The 19,427-nt window shown below is 33.5% G+C and overlaps 4 protein-coding genes and 1 non-coding gene across 7 annotated transcripts; 2 read left to right on the top strand and 3 right to left on the bottom strand.

Moving 5' to 3' along the window:
• Window positions 1-2,804: 2,804 nt before the first annotated feature.
• LOC140977287 (protein SPIRAL1-like 3) lies at window positions 2,805-4,325 on the bottom strand. Of its 3 annotated transcripts, none has more exons than XM_073442018.1 (3): window positions 4,154-4,325; window positions 3,290-3,535; window positions 2,805-3,058 (listed from the first exon to the last, which is right to left on the bottom strand). In XM_073442018.1, the coding sequence occupies exons 2-3, from the start codon at window positions 3,530-3,532 to the stop codon at window positions 2,978-2,980; spliced, it is 324 nt and encodes a 107-aa protein (XP_073298119.1). In that variant the 5' UTR covers window positions 3,533-3,535; window positions 4,154-4,325; the 3' UTR covers window positions 2,805-2,977. The 3 variants fall into 3 exon arrangements, with proteins under 3 accessions (XP_073298119.1, XP_073298198.1, XP_073298263.1); XM_073442097.1 differs by having other exon boundaries at window positions 4,285-4,306; XM_073442162.1 differs by lacking the exon at window positions 4,154-4,325 and adding an exon at window positions 3,896-4,122.
• Window positions 4,326-10,854: 6,529 nt separating this feature from the next.
• Window positions 10,855-11,328, bottom strand: LOC140982060 (putative methylesterase 11, chloroplastic). The gene is made up of 2 exons (XM_073448781.1): window positions 11,245-11,328; window positions 10,855-11,130 (listed from the first exon to the last, which is right to left on the bottom strand). The coding sequence occupies exons 1-2, from the start codon at window positions 11,326-11,328 to the stop codon at window positions 10,855-10,857; spliced, it is 360 nt and encodes a 119-aa protein (XP_073304882.1).
• Window positions 11,329-12,812: 1,484 nt separating this feature from the next.
• LOC140977210 (protein LONGIFOLIA 1-like) lies at window positions 12,813-14,324 on the top strand. The gene has a single exon (XM_073441899.1). The coding sequence runs from the start codon at window positions 13,447-13,449 to the stop codon at window positions 13,963-13,965; it is 519 nt and encodes a 172-aa protein (XP_073298000.1). The 5' UTR covers window positions 12,813-13,446; the 3' UTR covers window positions 13,966-14,324.
• Window positions 14,325-14,411: 87 nt separating this feature from the next.
• TRNAT-CGU (transfer RNA threonine (anticodon CGU)) lies at window positions 14,412-14,483 on the top strand. The gene has a single exon. It is a non-coding gene; the product is annotated as a tRNA-Thr (tRNA).
• Window positions 14,484-15,563: 1,080 nt separating this feature from the next.
• LOC140973663 (uncharacterized) lies at window positions 15,564-17,853 on the bottom strand. The gene is made up of 3 exons (XM_073436640.1): window positions 17,763-17,853; window positions 17,619-17,675; window positions 15,564-17,493 (listed from the first exon to the last, which is right to left on the bottom strand). Exon 3 carries the CDS (start codon window positions 17,342-17,344, stop codon window positions 16,352-16,354), a length of 993 nt encoding a protein of 330 aa, XP_073292741.1. The 5' UTR covers window positions 17,345-17,493; window positions 17,619-17,675; window positions 17,763-17,853; the 3' UTR covers window positions 15,564-16,351.
• Between the last annotated feature and the right edge of the window lie 1,574 nt (window positions 17,854-19,427).

Genomic DNA, 19,427 nt, shown 5'->3' with positions numbered 1-19,427 from the left:
GTATTATCTTGCTATCGAAATTAAATGTTGTACTTAGATTGCTGTATATCTTTAAAATTTTAATTTGAATTTTTAACGTCTGTTATATTTTTTTGTATAAAAACAAATGTTCGACTCTATAAATCTGTCAAAATTGTCTCAAAATCCTTAAAATTCCTTCCATTGTTTAAAGATTAAGAAATTATATCAAAATCTGTAAGGTATTTCCTCTTTTATTACTAACGGTATTACATTTAATATAAACATCATGCTATACCTAATGTTTCAAATACTCAATCAAATTCCACATTAATGAAGACGTTTTTACTTGGTTGACGTAATTTGCAGGTTTATGCAATTTCTTTTAAAATATTAATACAATCATAAGAATTGCTTACTTGAATTATAAATTTTGAAAATTATACTAAATGTTTTGTTTATAGTGAGATCTTTAACTTTCACATATCATTTATTAGGAAATTATCTTAGTAGTTTTGGAAAGTAATGGGACAATCATTATATACTAGTGTACTGATGAACAATATTTTTTTATAATTTATTTTGTTTATATTTAAATGAGAATTAAAATATAATTATAAGAAATAGTGATAAACTATACTGCAATTTTGATATATGAATTAAAGAAAAAAGAGAAGAAAAAAATTCAAGTAAGAATTGAACATACAACCTAATGCTTAGAAAACTAAGGATCTATCCGCTAAGCTATATGTGACTTGCTTTAAAACTTTAACACTTTATTTATATATATAATTATTAAAACAGATTATGACACCAAAATTTAGTTACTCTAGGCATCTTAAACTTAGTAAGATAGTATAGATTAGTAGTCATTTATGACAAAGTGATACCTGCTATCTTTAAAAATATGAAGAATGTTATTTTTTTTTTCAATTTTAAATTGAAAATTTTCAATTTTTTAAATAGAAATGTTTAGAGAAAAAAATAGTATAAAAAGATAAATATAAAATATGCTGTTAAAAAATATTTTGAAATNTATATAGATAGATATATATAACGAACCAAAGTTCTACCATGAAGCTGTCAAATACGATGAGGAAAGTCATGAACAAGGAATTTTTGCTTTGGAAGATAATTGCACATGGTCAGTTCACAGTTGTGCCATTAACTCCTTACAAGCATACCATCGGTTGTCGTTAGATCTTCAAGATCAAATGTGTCTCGAATGGATCGATTGATAGGCACAAAGCTCGCCTAGTCGCTAAGGGGTACACCCAACAAGAGGATGCTGATTTTTTTGAAACTCTCACCCGTAGCAAAGCTTGCCACTGTCAAGATTCTGTTGGCTCTTGCTGCCATTGAGGCATGGCATTTGGTTTAATTGAACATCAACAACGCATTTCTCAATGGAGATTTGTTTGAAGAAATGTATATGGATTTACCATCAGGGTATTCGAATAAACATGACTCAAAATCTGAACCACATCGCTTGATTTGTAAGCTTCATAAGTCCTTATACAGTGGTACTGTAAATTCTCTTTTCCTTATCAGTTTTGGTTTTATACAGTCCAAATCAGATCATACTTTGTTTACCAAAGGTGAAAAATCTTCATTCGTTGCCTTGTTGGTCTACGTAGATGATATTATCATTGTCAGACCATCTCATTCTGTCATTGATGATCTATAGTCCTTCTTAAAAGGTCAGTTTAAGTGATTGATCCCTTGAAATACTTCTTAGGAAGGAGATTGCTCGATCACGGGATGGCATATCCCTATGTCAACGACAATATATATCACAACTCTTGGAAGACACTGGTTTTCTTGCTGGGAAGCCAACCACTGCTCCTATGGATCCAACAATCACTCTATCTGCTGTTGAAAATGAGCTCATTGAGGATGCTGCCATTTATAGACGTCTCATTGGTTGCCTATTATATCTTACCATATCGCGACCGGACATCACATATGCATTACATAAAGTGAGTCAATTTGTTGTTCGACCACGAACCACACACTTGGCTGCGGTGCATCATTTACTCAAGTATCTAAAGTCTTAGCCTGAGCAAGGCATTCTCTTTTCTGTCTCTTCAATGTTCAACAAGTTTTGTTTTTAAATTGGAAACTTGTATGCTGATTGGGCCTCTTGCCCATATACCAGACGCTCTGTCGCTGGATTTTGCGTCTTACTCTCGTGTATTGGAAAGCCAAGAAGCTAACTACTACCTCTAGATCATTCGCTGAAGCCAACCACTACTCCTATCAGATTACCTGCCGGGATAAAGCTGAGGCAAGAAAGCAAGAGGACCAACAACGCGGTGGATATCTTGCATCCTAAGATAGATCTAAAGCATCGTACTTCCATATCCGGAATTTCCTGAATTTTCTGGATTATGACTCGCAGTCACTGCTTTATCAAGTTTTGCAAATGGAATGATTTGAGGGAGAAAGATTCACAAGGTGGCAAGAGCTTGTTCGAACGTAAAATTCTTTTCGTCTTTTTTTTTCGGAACTTTTTTCAGTAACCATTTACTGTAAAAATAAACTTGAACTGAACGGTGCATTTATTTTAAGCTCTCGTATTTTTCCTATATGCAGATCGCTTATGTTCCATAAATCATCAACAATAATACACTATGGTTGCATTTTTTATTGGTGCCATAAATCATCAACAATAATACACCAAGTGCTTTTGTTAAAGCTACCCACGAATATGTTTTTTAAGACTTGTTCTATGTTTCATTATCCGCAGAGCAGAACCTCATACTCTTAACAAATTAAGTTGATATGATAGTAGAGAAATTTAACAAATTGTAGAGCAACTGCATCAAAATTGATTAAGTTGAAGATTTGCCATACGAACTTTTTATATAGGTCCAAAAAATGTCTGCGATTATACCAAGAGTTGAATACATATACAAGATTGAAGTATTAGTTATTGTTTATCATATCAATCACCAAATACAACACGCATAGAATGAGAAACCAAATGATCCAGACAGGCAACTTGGGACCAGAGGCATCATTTGTTCCCATCGCTGAATAGGTAATTCAGGGACGAGCCACCCCCAGGTGCAGCATGGACCTTCGTTGATGGTCGGTCCTGTTGTCATATATACATCATTAAAGAAGTCACACGAGTAACCATAGGTGGATGATAGGCATAATTGTCAAATTCGGAATATGGTGAAAATAAGTCCATATAACTAACTGGACAAGAATTTGATTGTTATCCTGATGAAAAAGTAAAACCATATTTTAGAATCTGATATCATGCAAGAAATCTGTAGACCATTTGTGAACCACCAACGTTATGCATAAGAATGTCACGTACAGTTATAAAGTTTCCGCAATTCTGCCCATCTGTTCTGAAGTAGTTGTTTGTGACATTACCAAGGCTGCTGCCTGCAGGAGTCCGCTTATTGTTATCCACTGCTTGAGAAGCAGCAGAAGGCTTCGAGGGAGGCTCATTACTTGGTGCATTTTGTGCTTCTCCAGGATTTTTTGGGGCCTCTCCACTTCCAAACAGGTAACCCAAAGAACTTTGACCACCACCAGCACTGACTCCACGACCCATTTTCTTTGTTTATTCAGAAGAAACACCAGATTAACAAAGGATCACACTTTCACAAATCACAACAATTATTCCCAAATGAAACTAACCTCACAGAATATAAAAATGCATTCATCCCTTCTATACTTTAAAAAAAAATCCAACATATCCCAATAAATTGTCATTTGATTAAACCATTCAACGTCAAAATCAATCAATCAAAAACATAAATAATATTGCCTAATTTGCATTCGTACTCTTTAAACCAATCCTCTCAAAATGATGGCATCGATTTGACATTTGAAAGCTACAATCTTGTTATATCAAATAAGATGTGTTGAACATCAATTCTTCATAATTCCATTCGCAGACTAAAACGAAGATTACCTGATCTCCAGAAAATGACGGATAAACATTAATAATGTTTGCGCAACCACATATACGAATTATCTCAATTATTTTTATTTGGGAAATGCAATTAACCAAAGATATCTAGCAACGCATCAGATTAACCGTGATGAGTCATACAATATCATATATAATTCATAAAAGCGCAAAAATTATCAAAATGCAGATTTGATTCATAGATCCAGTAATCCATTAACCGGAATACTACAATCAACAAAACGAGAAAATTTAGCATACCCCCTTTAGCTATAGATGTTAGATGCGCGAGCAATGGAATTTCTTGAAGAGAGAGAAATGGGAAGTTATCGGTTTGAAGGTGGGTATTAGAACGGACGGCCATTCAAGCAAAATTGAAAAACTTGACTAACCGTTAAAAGGACTTGACGCCAAATGTTTGGCACTCCGATTCCTTAGCCCTTTCAACCTTTCCTATTTTTTTTCAAAAAAAAAATCATTCGGCCACGTCCGAGTTGGTGATTTCTTGCCACGTGTGATTTAACATGATATCACATTATTATTTTTTAAAAAATATATATATATATTGTAGTAGCACTAGCAACATGCTAAATTTAATGATTCAACAATTTTACGGTATTGTTGAAAAATTATTTAAAAATGTGAAAAATATTTATGTTGAAAATGTGAATGTTGAATGTTGAAAATTAGATAAAATTAGGTGTTGAATATTGAAAATTAGTGTGTGATGATGTAGGTAATGATGTTTTTATTTTTGGATATTTGTAAAAAATTTATATAAATAGATCTCTCATTTGTGAAGAAAATCACAATTGAGTTGAGAGAAAAATATTATAAGGTGTGTAGTGTGATAATTTTAAGAGTTTGAGATTTTTACTTTTTACCGTAAATTTTTACTTTTTCACAACACGTTATCAGCACGAAGCTCTAAAAGTCCTCCATATTTTTCCAAGCTCCGAATAGAAGAAAAAGGTAACAAAAGTAATAATATTTATTTTACTGTTATTTATTTATTGTTCATATATTTAATATATAATATAATGTTATTATTAGAAATAATAAAAATAATTTTTTCAAAAACTTGTTATAAATCCTGGGAGGATGTTAAGACGACATCCCACACTCCCGGTAAGGGATACGACAAGTATAAAAGCCTATAAGGTTTTTAAACAAAATAACTTATGACACCTAATTATAATAATGTGATATGATATACATAATTATTTAAATATGACTAATATTATATACACCATATTATTACCATAAAATTATACAAATACATACATTTATTTTCTTATACACCAACGGTAATAAACGGTAACAAAACGGCTAGTTTTTGCTCTATAAATACAATCTCACAAATACATTCAATCACTCCAACTTTCTCTTCTTCTCTAAAAATTATTCTTCATCAAATTTTCGAAGAAAAAAAGAAGATGGCTTTCACGAGGTTATTTTTAATTATTTTGGTTATCATACTCACCAGTCTTGTATTTATCGGAGAATATCCTCCTCGTGTGTTTTCTTTATTTTTACGAATACTTGTACTTGTTGTTTATCCATTACTTTGTATTGCAATATTCATTAACTAATAAAATGCATCGTAATTTTTAGTACCACCATGGCAAACTTGGCAAAGCTCGAATTCATCGCTCTTGATATTACTGGGAAAAACTATATGCCATGGACTCTTGATGTAGAAATGCATCTTGAGTCATTGGGTCTAAGCGAGACCATTAAAGAAAATGGTATATCTTCATCACAAGAAAAAGCAAAAGCTATAATATTTTTACGACGACACCTTGATGAAGGTTTAAAATGTGAATATCTCATCGAAAAAGATCCCATGGCTCTGTGGAAAGGATTAAAAGAGAGATTTGAACATATAAGGGAAGTTATACTTCCGACCGCCCGTGATGAATGGAATATGTTAAGATTCCAAGACTTTAAAAAAGTCAGTGATTACAATTCAGCGATGTATAGAATAATCTCGCAGTTAAAATTTTGTGGACATGAGGTTACAGAATCGGAAATGCTTGAAAAAACATTTTCCACGTTTCACGCATCAAATATAACACTACAGCAACAATATAGAGTGCGTGGATTTGCGAGATATTCTGAACTCATCGCCTGTCTTCTTGTGGCGGAAAAGAACAACGAGCTATTAATGAGAAATCATCAGTCCCGACCCACTGGATCAACAGCATTTCCAGAAGTAAATGCTGTAAGCAAAAATGAATTTAAACCTGGAAACCAAAATCAAAGTTACAGACAAGATTTTGGTCGAGGACAAAATCGAGGTCGTGGTCGTGGTCGTGGACGTGGACGTGGACGTGGAAGTGGTCGTGGTCGTGGACGCGGCCGTGGTTTTGAAAATAATCGAGATAGTTATTTCTATAACTCATCTCAAAAGAACGTCCCAAACCACCCACCGAAAAGGCATCAAGAGAATATGAGTGTTAATGAGAATCACTCAAAAAGATTTGAAAGTTCTTGTTTCAGATGTGGTACTCCAGGACATTGGTCCCGTATTTGTCGAGCCCCTGAGCACCTTTGTAAACTTTATAAAGAATCAATAAAGGGGAAAGAAAAGGAGACCAACTTTACTGAACACAGTGAACCTTTGAGTGGTTCAACTCATTTTGATGCTGGAGATTTTCTGATTGATTTCTCAGATAATGATCAATTTGATGGTGGAATAAATATGTAAAATATTTTATTTTTTATGTATTCGTATGATAATGTTTTATAGTGTGTTATATTGTATTGTATTTTATTGTCAATAATTTTATTTCATTGCATATTTTTTTGAAGTTCAAATATGGAAAATGCTACGAACCAAGCTGAAGTTTGCATACCTGATAGTGGTACAACGCACACTATCCTCCGAGATAAAAGATATTTCTTGGAACTAAAACCAACAAAAACAACGGTGAATACAATATCAGGTCCTGTAGACTTGATTAAAGGATGTGGTAAAGCACAATTTTTGTTACCTAATGGTACAAAATTTTTGATCAATGATGCTTTATATTCACCACAATCGAAAAGAAATTTGTTGAGTTTTAATGATATATATTCCCATGGGTATGATACTCAAACAATGAATGAAGGGAATGAGAAATATATGTGTCTTACCACATATAAATCAGGAAAGAAATATGTGATTGAAAAACTACCAATGCTCCCTACTGGATTGCATTATACACATATACGTCCCATTGAATCAAACATGGTAATTGATAATTCTTCAATATTAACCAATTGGCATGATCGATTAGGACATCCTGGTTCAACAATGATGCGAAGAATTATAGAAAATACACATGGTCATCCATTGAAAGACCAGAAGATCTTTCAGAATAATAAGTTTCAATGTAAAGCATGTTCTCTTGGAAAACTTATTATAAGACCATCACCAGCCAAAATCCAAACTGAATCACCAATGTTTCTTGAACGTATTCAGGGTGATATTTGTGGACCAATCCATCCACCATGTGGACCATTCAGATACTTTATGGTATTGATTGATGCCTCCAGCAGATGGTCACATGTATGTTTATTGTCAACTCGAAATGTTGCATTTGCAAGATTACTTGCTCAAATAATAAAATTGAGGAATCAATTTCCCGATTATACAATCAAGAAAATTAGACTTGATAATGCTGGTGAATTTACTTCCCAGACTTTCAATGATTATTGTATGTCTATGGGAATCATTGTTGAGCATCCTGTTGCTCATGTACATACTCAAAATGGATTGGCTGAATCATTGATTAAACGTCTGCAAATGATTGCTAGACCAATGATTATGAAAACAAAGCTCCCTATTTCTATATGGGGACATGCAATTTTACATGCTGCTTCATTAATTCGCATCAGACCAAGTGCATATCATAAATACTCCCCATTGCAGCTTGCATTTGGTAAAGAACCAGACATTTCTCATCTGAGAATTTTTGGATGTATGGTGTATGTGCCTATTGCACCACCTCAACGAAAGAAAATGGGACCTCAAAGAAAGATTGGAATTTATATTGGTTATGATAGTCCATCGATCATTCGATATCTTGAACCACAGACAGGCGACGTGTTCACAGCACGTTTTGCTGATTGTCATTTTAATGAGGAAATCTTCCCAATGTTAGGGGGAGAACAGAAACATACCGAAAAAGAAATTACATGGTATGTATCATCATTGTTACATCTGGATCCAAGAACAAAACAATGTGAAAAAGATGTACAGCAAATTGTGCACTTGCAAAGAATAGCAAATCAAATACCAGATGCATTTGCAGACACAAAAGGGGTAACTAAATCATATATACATGCTGCAAATGCCCCTGCTCGAATTGAAATTCCGAAGAAACAAATTGAAGATAGTCATGATGTCATTAAACGCCTGAAGCGTGGAAGGCCAGTTGGTTCCAAGGATAAAAATCCTCGAAAAAGAAAATTCATAGAGAAACACAATGATCACAAAATAGAGAATGATGTTCCTGAAGAAACACATAATGATCACAAAATAGAGAATGATGTTCCTGAAGAAACACATGATGATGAAAATGTTTTGTCAGAACCACAAACTGACGAGAATCATGAAATCTCTATCAATTATATTAATACTGGAAAAATATGGAACCGAAAAGATATAGAAGAAATTGATGATATATTTTCTTATAATGTGGCAATCGACATCATAAATGATAATGAAGATCATGAACCAAAATCTTTTGGTGAATGTAAAAATCGGCAGGATTGGATAAAATGGAAAGATGCCATCCAGGTTGAATTGGATTCGCTAAATAAACGTAATGTTTTTGGACCTATAGTCCTTACACCTGAAGGTGTAAAACCTGTTGGATACAAATGGGTTTTTATTCGAAAGCGAAATGAGAAAAATGAAATAGTAAGATATAAAGCTCGACTTGTTGCACAAGGTTTTTCTCAAAGGCCTGGAATTGATTATGAAGAAACGTATTCTCCTGTGATGGATGCAATTACGTTTCGGTATTTGATTAGCTTGGCAGTATCTGAAAATTTAGAAATGCGTCTTATGGATGTTGTTACAGCCTACTTATATGGATCACTTGATAGTAATATATATATGAAAATCCCTGAAGGATTTAAGATGCCTGAAGCACAAAGTTCAAAACCCAGAGAATGTTATTCTGTGAAATTACTAAGATCATTATATGGGTTGAAGCAATCCGGCAGAATGTGGTATAATAGGCTAAGTGATCACTTGATGAAAAAGGGATATGTAAATAATTCAATATGCCCTTGTGTTTTCATTAAGAAAACAACATCCGGATGCGTAATTATTGCTGTATATGTTGATGATTTAAACATCATTGGAACAAATAAGGAAATTCAAGAAGTTGTGTCATACTTGAAAGAAGAATTTGAAATGAAGGATCTTGGAAAAACCAAGTATTGTCTGGGTTTACAAATTGAACAAAAAGAATGTGGAATATTTGTTCACCAGACAAATTATACAGAAAAGATCCTTAAACGTTTTAATATGGACAAATCAAATCCTTTAAGTACTCCAATGGTTGTTAGATCATTAAACATAGAAAAGGATCCATTCCGTCCATGTGAAGATGATGAAGATATTCTTGGTCCAGAAGTACCATATCTAAGTGCTATCGGTGCCCTTATGTATCTTACAAATTGTACAAGGCCTGATATATCTTTTGCCGTAAATTTATTGGCAAGATTTAGCACATATCCAACAAAGAGACATTGGAACGGAATTAAACATATATTCCGTTATCTACGAGGAACGACAGACTTGGGACTTTTGTATTCAAAAGATGCTAATCCAAGTATAATTGGTTATGCCGATGCTGGATACTTATCTGATCCACACAAAGCACGTTCTCAAACTGGATATGTATTTACTCGTGGAGGCACTGCAATTTCTTGGCGTTCACAGAAACAAACACTTGTAACAACTTCATCAAATCATGCCGAGATTATTGCACTACATGAAGCAAGCCGTGAATGTGTGTGGTTAAAATCAATGACTCAACATATCCAAATCTCATGCGGATTATCATTCGACGAGAAGCCTGTGATACTATATGAAGATAATGCTGCATGTGTTGCTCAAATGAAAGAAGGATACATAAAAAGCGACAGAACTAAACATATTCCTCCTAAGTTCTTCGCATTCACCAAGGAGCTTGAGAAGAATAAATGTATTGATGTTCGTCACATTCAATCAAGTGAAAACTCATCAGATCTCTTCACAAAGGCACTTCCTACGACAATATTCAGAAAGCACATATATAATATTGGGATGCGCAATCTACGAAATTTGTGAAGAATTGTTCGTGTCAACATGAGGGGGAGTTTACGTGACTGCACTCTTTTTCCCTTACTATGGTTTTTATCCCAATGGGTTTTTCCTAGTAAGGTTTTTAACGAGGCAGTATAAAAACACGTAATGTATACAATCATTATGATCATCATCACAAGGGGGAGTGTTGAAAAATTATTTAAAAATGTGTTAAATATTTGTGTTGAAAATGTGAAATTTGAATGTTGAAAATTAGGTAAAATTAGGTGTTGAATATTGAAAATTAGTGTGTGATGATGTAGGTAATGATGTATTTTATTTTTGGATTATTTGTAAAAATTTTCTATAAATAGATCTCTCATTTGTGAAGAAAATCACAATTGAGTTGAGAGAAAAATATTATAAAGTGTGTAGTGTGATAATTTTAAGAGTTTGAGATTTTTACTTTTTACCGTAAATTTTTACTTTTTCACGACAGATACAAAATTATTTGAATTTCATCATTTTCATCTTATTGTAATTCAAAGCATAAGAAAGAAGAATGACACACGCATCTCTGTGTCAACCATAAATGCATATCAATTCCTCTGCAAGATTTCTAATAAAAGATGCGGACGCATTTGAGAAGGACTCCGATAATTTGGCAGATACAAGTTTATTGGATTTTGGATATTTCCACCAAAAGCTTATGCAAAGCTTGGGGCTTTGAGAAAAAAGGGGAGTGATCAGCACCTTTAAGACTGAATACTTCTTGCTCAGGTGTGCTGTCAGCGATCATGTGTCGTTGCACAGAAGATGGCACTGCATTGTCTTGGATCGTTTCAATATAAAATCTTCTTACAGATCCATGTTTCATTTCAGAAAGAGTGAGTTTTTCCAGTACCGGGGAAAAGGGGATTGGCCTCATTGAGACAGAGGCCAATGCAACGTCCTGGAAAGGAAAATGAAGAATAACGAGAAGAGTTGATTTACATGTAACATGATGCATATGTCAAGATTCCTGAATCGTATTTGTTGAGTCCATCATGCGGCTTAAGGATTGTACCTTTGCAGGACTGTGGTTGAATAGCAACTCTTTAGAGAGAGATTTATTGTAGTTAATGGCAGTTGGTGGCATGACTGTCCCCATTGTCGTAAAGAAATACCTGAGCTTGACACATCAAGTCATTTGATTCCACCTGCATAGCAAGTAAATCTCCTTGGCACATAAAAATTCCATGGACTCTAATAATCAGACATCATCCAGAACAGTATAATTGTGTACGATTGGTAATGTCGCTTATTAATCTTCGAACAAATGGATTGTTGTTCTAGAAACTTAAATTTTTTTATTTTTATTTTTAATAATGATGTATTGTAAAAAAAAATTCATACTAGAATTAAAATCAAAGTTATTCCAGCTGTCGACCACGTCAAGGGCACCAAATATGCTGGCAATTGTGACACATATAATGTGATTTTTTTTTAGGAATGTGAATTAATTTAGTGCATGGTGGTTCAAGATTTGACATCCAAAACAAATAGAACGTGTACAAAAGGGTTCCCAATATTGCAATAAAGTTAAAGCAATAACAAAAATGATGTCCCATGAAAATATTTATATAACTTGATATCAATTTTTTTTTTAACATTTCTTTTAAAAAAAATCAGCATCCATGCCATAAAAATGCAAATACTCGGTTCAAGTTTTGCATAACAATTGATAAACGAGAGAACTTGGTACATTTCAATTAAGAATTCAAATTTTATAGTTTTGATTGAAAAATAGTACATATAAAATCAAAGATTATAGAATTTTTTTATTTGATTTTGAGAAAGAAAATTTGTTATAATTAGATTTACAGTTTATTCAAATTAGGGATATTTGTGACGGATAGACTACATGATATCTCGACAATATTATATAAATTTTGTTCACAAGTGACTGTACTTAATTGGCCAAGACGGGGCCTTGATTGTGAATATATTACACGTGAGCAAGAAAATGAAGACAATCCCACAAAAGCATTAATTAGTGAAGGGCAAGGGACAGGCAATTCTTGGCAAGTACTTGAATGGGGAAACATAGTGTCCCAAAGTGAGTCCAAACACAGCTATTTCCTTATCATCTACACCTTTAATTGGGTTCATCTATACAATTCTTTTATTCGAAGACGATATCAATTTTTCGACTTGCTATTCATTCTTATTATATAAAAACAAAAACAAAAATAAAGTAGCAAAATCCCACCATTTTGTCACGCACTGATATCCTTGCATTTGGTCGATGATACATGTTAATTGAAGTGTGTATATTTCTTATAAAAGGCACATAACTAATGAATCATATCGAATACCAGAAATATTTCGGTATTTCGAAGTTTGAAATGTTTAGTTCAATTTAAATATCCAAGGATTTTGCTGACGAGAAGAAAAGGACGAGATAGATATAATAATACCAAGTTCATTTTCATAGTAAATGAAGTTCCTGAGAAGAAAACAATCGAACAGTTTCAACAATTTAGTGCAGAGACTGGCAATCTTTTTTTATGGTAATGACAAGCACCAGAATAACAAGTTTCGGATCCCTACAATTTACTACCGCCAGCTGATGATGGTTAAAATCAATTGTTCTGCTGTTTTTTGACAGATTCACTTGAACAATTTACACCACGCAACCGTTGCCTCAAAATCAAGAGCAAGAGTCAATTCGAACAGAATACTTTACAAATATAATTCACTAGAATGTATGCAACCTTCATCCATATTTTATATAGATCGTAGCCGTGAATTTGAACAATTATATGGCCATGCAAATTGATTGTCAAAGCCTATGATAGAATTAAAGACAACTTGTTCAATAAAGTTGTAAGATAGCTGATATTTCAAATCAAAATGAAGAAAAACAAGAATATCATAGACACAATACATTCCTTCCATATCATTTCATGTCATTATATGGAGTAATGCTTTTTTGTAAAAAATTTCATTATCTTACACATGCGCCAACAATGCATACTAGTCTACTATTTTCTCCCAATATGTAGATCAGAGTCCAAGTCCTGATGAAGCCAACTGGCATCTTGAGAATCTAAATCATTTCATAGATTGCCCGAGAACTGATCATAGTCACGTAGTTCATGAAACTAGATTGTTGAAAAGTGAATCTGAAGAGTTCGCTCCGAACCAAAATGAAATAGGTAATCAAAGATATATTAACAAGATTCTACATACATCAGGACTCCTGAAAAGTGCGAGCTTCATCCCAATGGCAAGTCAGTTCCTTTCCTCATGCCATGTGATTAATCCAGACATGTTCAACGTTATCGAACAGATGGAGGAAACAACGCCGAGAGCGAACAGAGAGTTCATTGAAAAGAACAGTCAGAAGCTACTAAATCAGAAAAACGAAAGAAAACTTGTTTTTGATATGGTAAACGAAATACTTGTCCAAAAGGTCACTTCAGGCAAAAGATTTATCACAGGGAAAAGAAGAATTAGCCCGTCAATGCTCGCGAAAGAAATATGTCAAAAGATGGAGTGGTTGTGCTTAATGCCGGATAATAACTTTGAGGAATTAGAGGACGACGGATTAAAAAGAATCTTAACCGGAGATACGATGTACCAATCTGAAGATTGGGCAGAATACAGTGGAGAGGTTCCAGCCTTAGTGTTGGATATAGAACGCCAAATCTTTAAAGATCTGGTTAACGAGGTAGTCTCAGCTGATCATGCAATTGTTCTTGGTCGAACTAAGAAACATCGCAAACAACTATTTACCATGTAGTATTTCCTTTTCATCCTTCATTTAAAAGCAAAACACTAACTTCAGTATTCATGTTCAAAGCAATGCAGCTCCTCTGAAACCGATCGTAGATTTCATTTAATTAGACATAGCCTATTTTTCTTTCATGTCTTGCTTCCATTGGACAAACAGATCGAATGATAAAGAGCTGTAGGAAAGTTACTTTCATGTATTTGCTGTCAATGGTTAGTTTTAAAAAAATTACTTTAATCACTGTTATTTTTAAACATTTTATCTTTAGCTCGAAGGTCCAAGGCCGTATCAAAGTTTCTTACTCTTTCTATGAACTCTTGAATCGAATCCAATAAATTTTGCTCCGCCTTCCTCCTCTCCTCGTCTCAGCCGTGACATCTATTTAATTAAAAAAATTCAAAAGATATACAATAATATTTTTAATAAATTTAAAATATCGCAAAACATGGTTACAAGCTTCCGTAGCATAGTGGTATTGCGTTCGCTTCGTAAGCGAAAGGTCGCGAGTTCGATCCTCGCCGGGAGCTCGTGTCCAATTCAATCGTCGTTTTTGACTTTGGTCAACATAATGATTGGGCCAAAAATGCATATCAAATAATTATTGAATTCTCAACTTTTTTTTGTCATTTATATTAAAGATATAAATTTTTCCAAGATTGAAAGAAATATTCAATTTTCAAGAATTTGAGAATATATATATATATATATAGAAAAATTGAATATTTCTTTCAATCTTGGAAAAATTTATATCTTTAATTTGCATTAATTTTATTGTCACAAGTGTTTTTAAGTCACTTGATTTTTTCTTCAACGCCTACTGATCAGTCCAATTTCAGCATTAACTATTTTAGTAAATTGATATCTCTTCCTGATGCACTTGGCTTTTTAATCCACTTGAGTCTATATATCATTTCAATCCATTCCATGTTCAAACTCATTACTACCACCATTTTTCACCCATGCGAATTACCCTTGCTGATATCGATTGACAATTGAAATAAATATAATATTTTTTTGGTAATGTAATTGCACATTTTTTGTTTTAGTCATCTTACGAGACAATTTACGATTTTAATTTACAAACTTGCATTTTTTTGTTATTTTTAATCTTTTTTCAATCGAATGATGATGTGGCATCGAACACGTTAGCATTTCTCGCTGTCACGTAAACTTTTTCCAACGCCACAACATCATTCATGAAAAATGATTAAAAACGAGAAAAAAAAATTAGTCGACTAAAATGATGAATTAACTTATAAGACCACAAAAAATGAAAAAATATTTTGTCCATGTGAATAATATCACCCAAAATAAATACTCGAATTGTGGACACACACACACACTTCGTCTGGTGCGATCAGTGTATACATAAATACAGATGATAGATACGTTTCAGAACCAGTGCACGTGGGGACCCTCCTAGTTACAAGAATTTTGTGTATGCATGGTCCCTTGTACGTCTACACATACCCACACCACATAAAAAAAAAACCCTAAATATAACTTCGTACCTGAGCCAATCCCTTTGATCACTTCCCTTCTTTTATTAGTTTTGGACCACACTATGGTTTTTTCCCCCCTTCAAGATTAAGCTAGCTTATTAATTTATTTTTTTCCAACTGCTACTTTCTTGGATCTTGTATATATGTTAACATTGACAACACAGCACCTATCGTATTCACTCAATAACAAATTAAGCCCTTTTCCTTCCTTTTCTTCTTCATGTTGCAGAAAGATAAATGGTCAAGAAAATAAAATCCAAACAGTCTATATAAGTACAGGACGATGATGCTGGCTAGCTAGGGTTTTCGTGCCCCAGATAATATGATATTAGGCATGTTCGTAATTGTAAATGCTTCGGGGCTTTATAAAAATCAAATACGTACATGGAACTGATAATTAAGTACAATACGATTGCTTTCAATTATATAATGCTCTCAGGTGTAACTCAATAAAATCATTCTTGAGCAGATAATAATATGACAATAATACAAATGGCTTGATATTTTTAACATATATAGGCAAAACACTCGCAATGTTGAGTCTTCCTTTGATCAACGTGAAATCTTGGTATCTTGCTGACATGTGTGATCAATTTCTTGCAAGCATGCATATGATAAGCAATATAAACTTCTTCCAGAAGGAGTTCACAGCATAAATGGTTCGGTAATTGGACAATGATTTATAAAATCTTCAATCACAAAAGTGTATGATGCAGCTTAGAATGTTAAGTTCATCGAAGTCGTGACTCACTCGCTTTTCAAGGAAATAATAGAACCAGTTTGTGTAGCATATATAGAGCCTTTTAAAGCTACCTCGAATCATGAAACTGGTTACTGTTATTATTTTGCTCATTTTCTTCATTGTACGTTATGCGAAGAGAGGAGATTGGCTGTCATGATGGCCTCACAGAATGAGCAGAACTTGAGTTAACAGGTGGAGAAAGGGAAGAAGTAGACAATTGTAAGGTCTGATAATTCAGTTGTTTAGGATCGTTGAATTCTATATTCATTGCGGCTATTTGTGAAGAGAAATGGGATTGTGTAGCCGTTCCAGCTGCTGGTTGGTACAAAAGAACCTGAGATCCTGATGCAAAAGACAGTGTGGATGACATTGGCAAATGGCTGAAATTATGCAAATCTTCATTCGCTGGAACCGTACTCAAACCATAGCTTTGTGTAGGTTGAGATAGAGTTAAATTTGAAGGATCCAGTCTAAAAAATGGATTATGTGATGAAATACTATTCACAAAACCTGAGAATGAAGTGGGATTTTGCCTAGAATCCAAACATATTCTTGCAGAAACATATCGGTTTTCATCTTCATTTCTTGACCAATTCTCATCTCTCACGCTTGTTTCACCTGAATTGTCAATTGATTTCCCCCAGAAAGGACTTGATCTTTGGTGTTTTAATGAATCATTCGCACTGTCACTGATATTTAGACCTTGTAAATTGTCTGATTGCGAAGCTCCGAATTTAAGAAAACTTGGATTTGGACGAAAACTGTGTGTGCTAAAGCTTAGTCCATTAGGGATTTCTAGTGGAGGCAATTTATCAATCTCATCTTTCGCAGCATTAAGAAGCCAATCCACCACCTTGCTTGGCTGATTTAGCTCTAATCTATCTTGAAGATCATACAATTGTATGGCAGTCGGGACCGATAGCCTTACCCGCCTGTCCCTCAAGCCTTTGGCTGTGCATACTTTGCTGTGTCTATCTTTCCCACCAAATACTCGAGACACCCGCACGATTCGTGGATCTTTTAACCTAGACCAAGATGTTGCTGAAGTACCTGATGAGACCAGCTTGGATGTTTTGGCTTCCTGTGTAGTTTTGCTGCTTATTTCTTGAATCAGTGTAGTAAAATCTTCTCCCCTTTGAATCATTCTTGTATATCTACACGTCTGATCTTTCTCTCACAACATATATTTACCATAAAGGAAGTGAATTACCTACTGAAATGGATAAGCATGTTGGATCTTGAAAAGAAGCTTCTTTTTATCGGCACAAACCTCAAAATCCCAGCACCAATTTTCTGTTATGTTGAAAAGGTCAGGATCAAATTTCTTTGAGAAAACATCAGCTTCTTCATTAAATCTATGGAAACACACGTGTATTTGAACTCAGTGTTCAAACAAATCATAACAAATAAGTACTTACCCCAAAACTTCTGATTTCATCGGCCTTTCTTGATTCAGAAATTGTCAGCCTCGAAATCTGAAAATCACTTTCATATAAATAAGTATGTATACATCTAAATATGTATGAATATCAGAGAAAACAAGATGCCGGTCTGCAACCGACCAAGCTCCATCGGCAGGAAAGAATGGTGCAAAGGCGGCCACGTTATTTATTCTATCAGTTTTCTTTGTCACACCACCTATATATTGTGGGCTTGATTGGTAAATATTAACCATTTGCTTACTGGTTGAGTACATTTTGAGTGAACCTTTTTTTTCTACAGAGATTGTACCACACTCGCTATTTTTATTTCCTGCTATGAAATTCTTGAATTCGAACCATTTATAGTCGGCAATAACATGTAATCTAATCAACAATAATATTTTTGCAGACTACCATGCGCTCGTTAACCCAGCGATTTATCCAGTGCGCATCGAAAAATAGAGGCGGATTTCCATTGTCATAAAAAATATAATATTATATTTGAATATATAAATAGTATATTATACTATATAGTATATTCTATACCTAGTATTTTTAAATTCTTATTTTACGACCAAAGAAAAGTTGGTTAATTTTACATCAGCCAAGCAAATAATTGTGGAGTACTTAGGTTCTTCGACTCACATGCATTCTGCCTCCATATTGCACAAGAGGTCGAGACAACTTTGAATTTTTACCAAATAGTACTAATTGCTTGTGTTCCTGTGAGAAAGACAAGTAAATTATTGATGAGCCACGGGTCTTAAGTACTTCACCAATATTGAAAAGACATGTTAATTAATTATTCTATATGCATAAAATCAATCACGAGAAATTATTTGATTTTTACCCATTATATTATTTTTTTTATGCTTTGTATTTATTACACAAACCATATAAGGTAGAAAGGACAAAGGACTGAACTAAATTTATGTCATTAATTTCGTCGATTGTAATCAATCTTAATTAAAGAAACAGCTGTCCATTAAATAAATATTCAATTTCGTTGCATTAGACTAATATTGTAAGAAAAAAAAACTTTCAATCACTTCACAAATTAATTGATTCTACAAGAACTTTAAATTATTGAGGATTTAATTTGGTGATAAGTAAACATGTCTAATATTAGTATATGGAAATGCATACACAAATTAGGATCTTGGNCTAAAATATAAATAGTAGACTTATTAAAAATTTTAAAATCTACTTTTTTAAATATTGTATGAATTATAATTCCCAATTTGCATTATTGAGAAGTAAATGGTCTACAAATATATGATATATCCCAGACAGAGGGTGCTTTAGGTCAGAGTTTCAGGGATACATCCCAATTTGTTTTCGACTCGAAGCCAGATTAATCCCATTTTAATTCCGTATAACAAAAGTTGAACTATTAAGCTGTATATTAATTTACAAGACTGTTATTAATTACTGAGAGAAAATGAATAAAAGTTGAAGAATTATATGAAGAGTAATAAGTGTATATTGAGGGGGCTCTACTCTTTTTAAAAAGCGTCGCAGAGGGTACTCTTTTTATTTATTCAACAATTAATTTCATGCAGACAAGACAAGATCAATCAGATATTATATCAGCGTGGTGTGCTGCTCATACTTAAAGTCAGCATGTGAAAGTTTATTACCCGTCCGGACGAAGCCATCGATGATATATAGCTATATAATATATATATATATATATATAAAGAAAAATTACTTAGATTAATAAAAATATTATATGCTTGTTTTAAATATTATTTCCATATAAATTATGGATAGAGATATCTGAATACGGTAAGTGTACAACATATC

This window comes from Primulina huaijiensis, chromosome 1, assembly GCF_012295235.1.
Source record: "Primulina huaijiensis isolate GDHJ02 chromosome 1, ASM1229523v2, whole genome shotgun sequence".
NCBI lineage: Eukaryota > Viridiplantae > Streptophyta > Magnoliopsida > Lamiales > Gesneriaceae > Primulina > Primulina huaijiensis.
The sequence above is the reverse complement of the archived record's forward strand: the minus strand, read 5'-3'. Positions and strand labels throughout refer to the sequence as shown.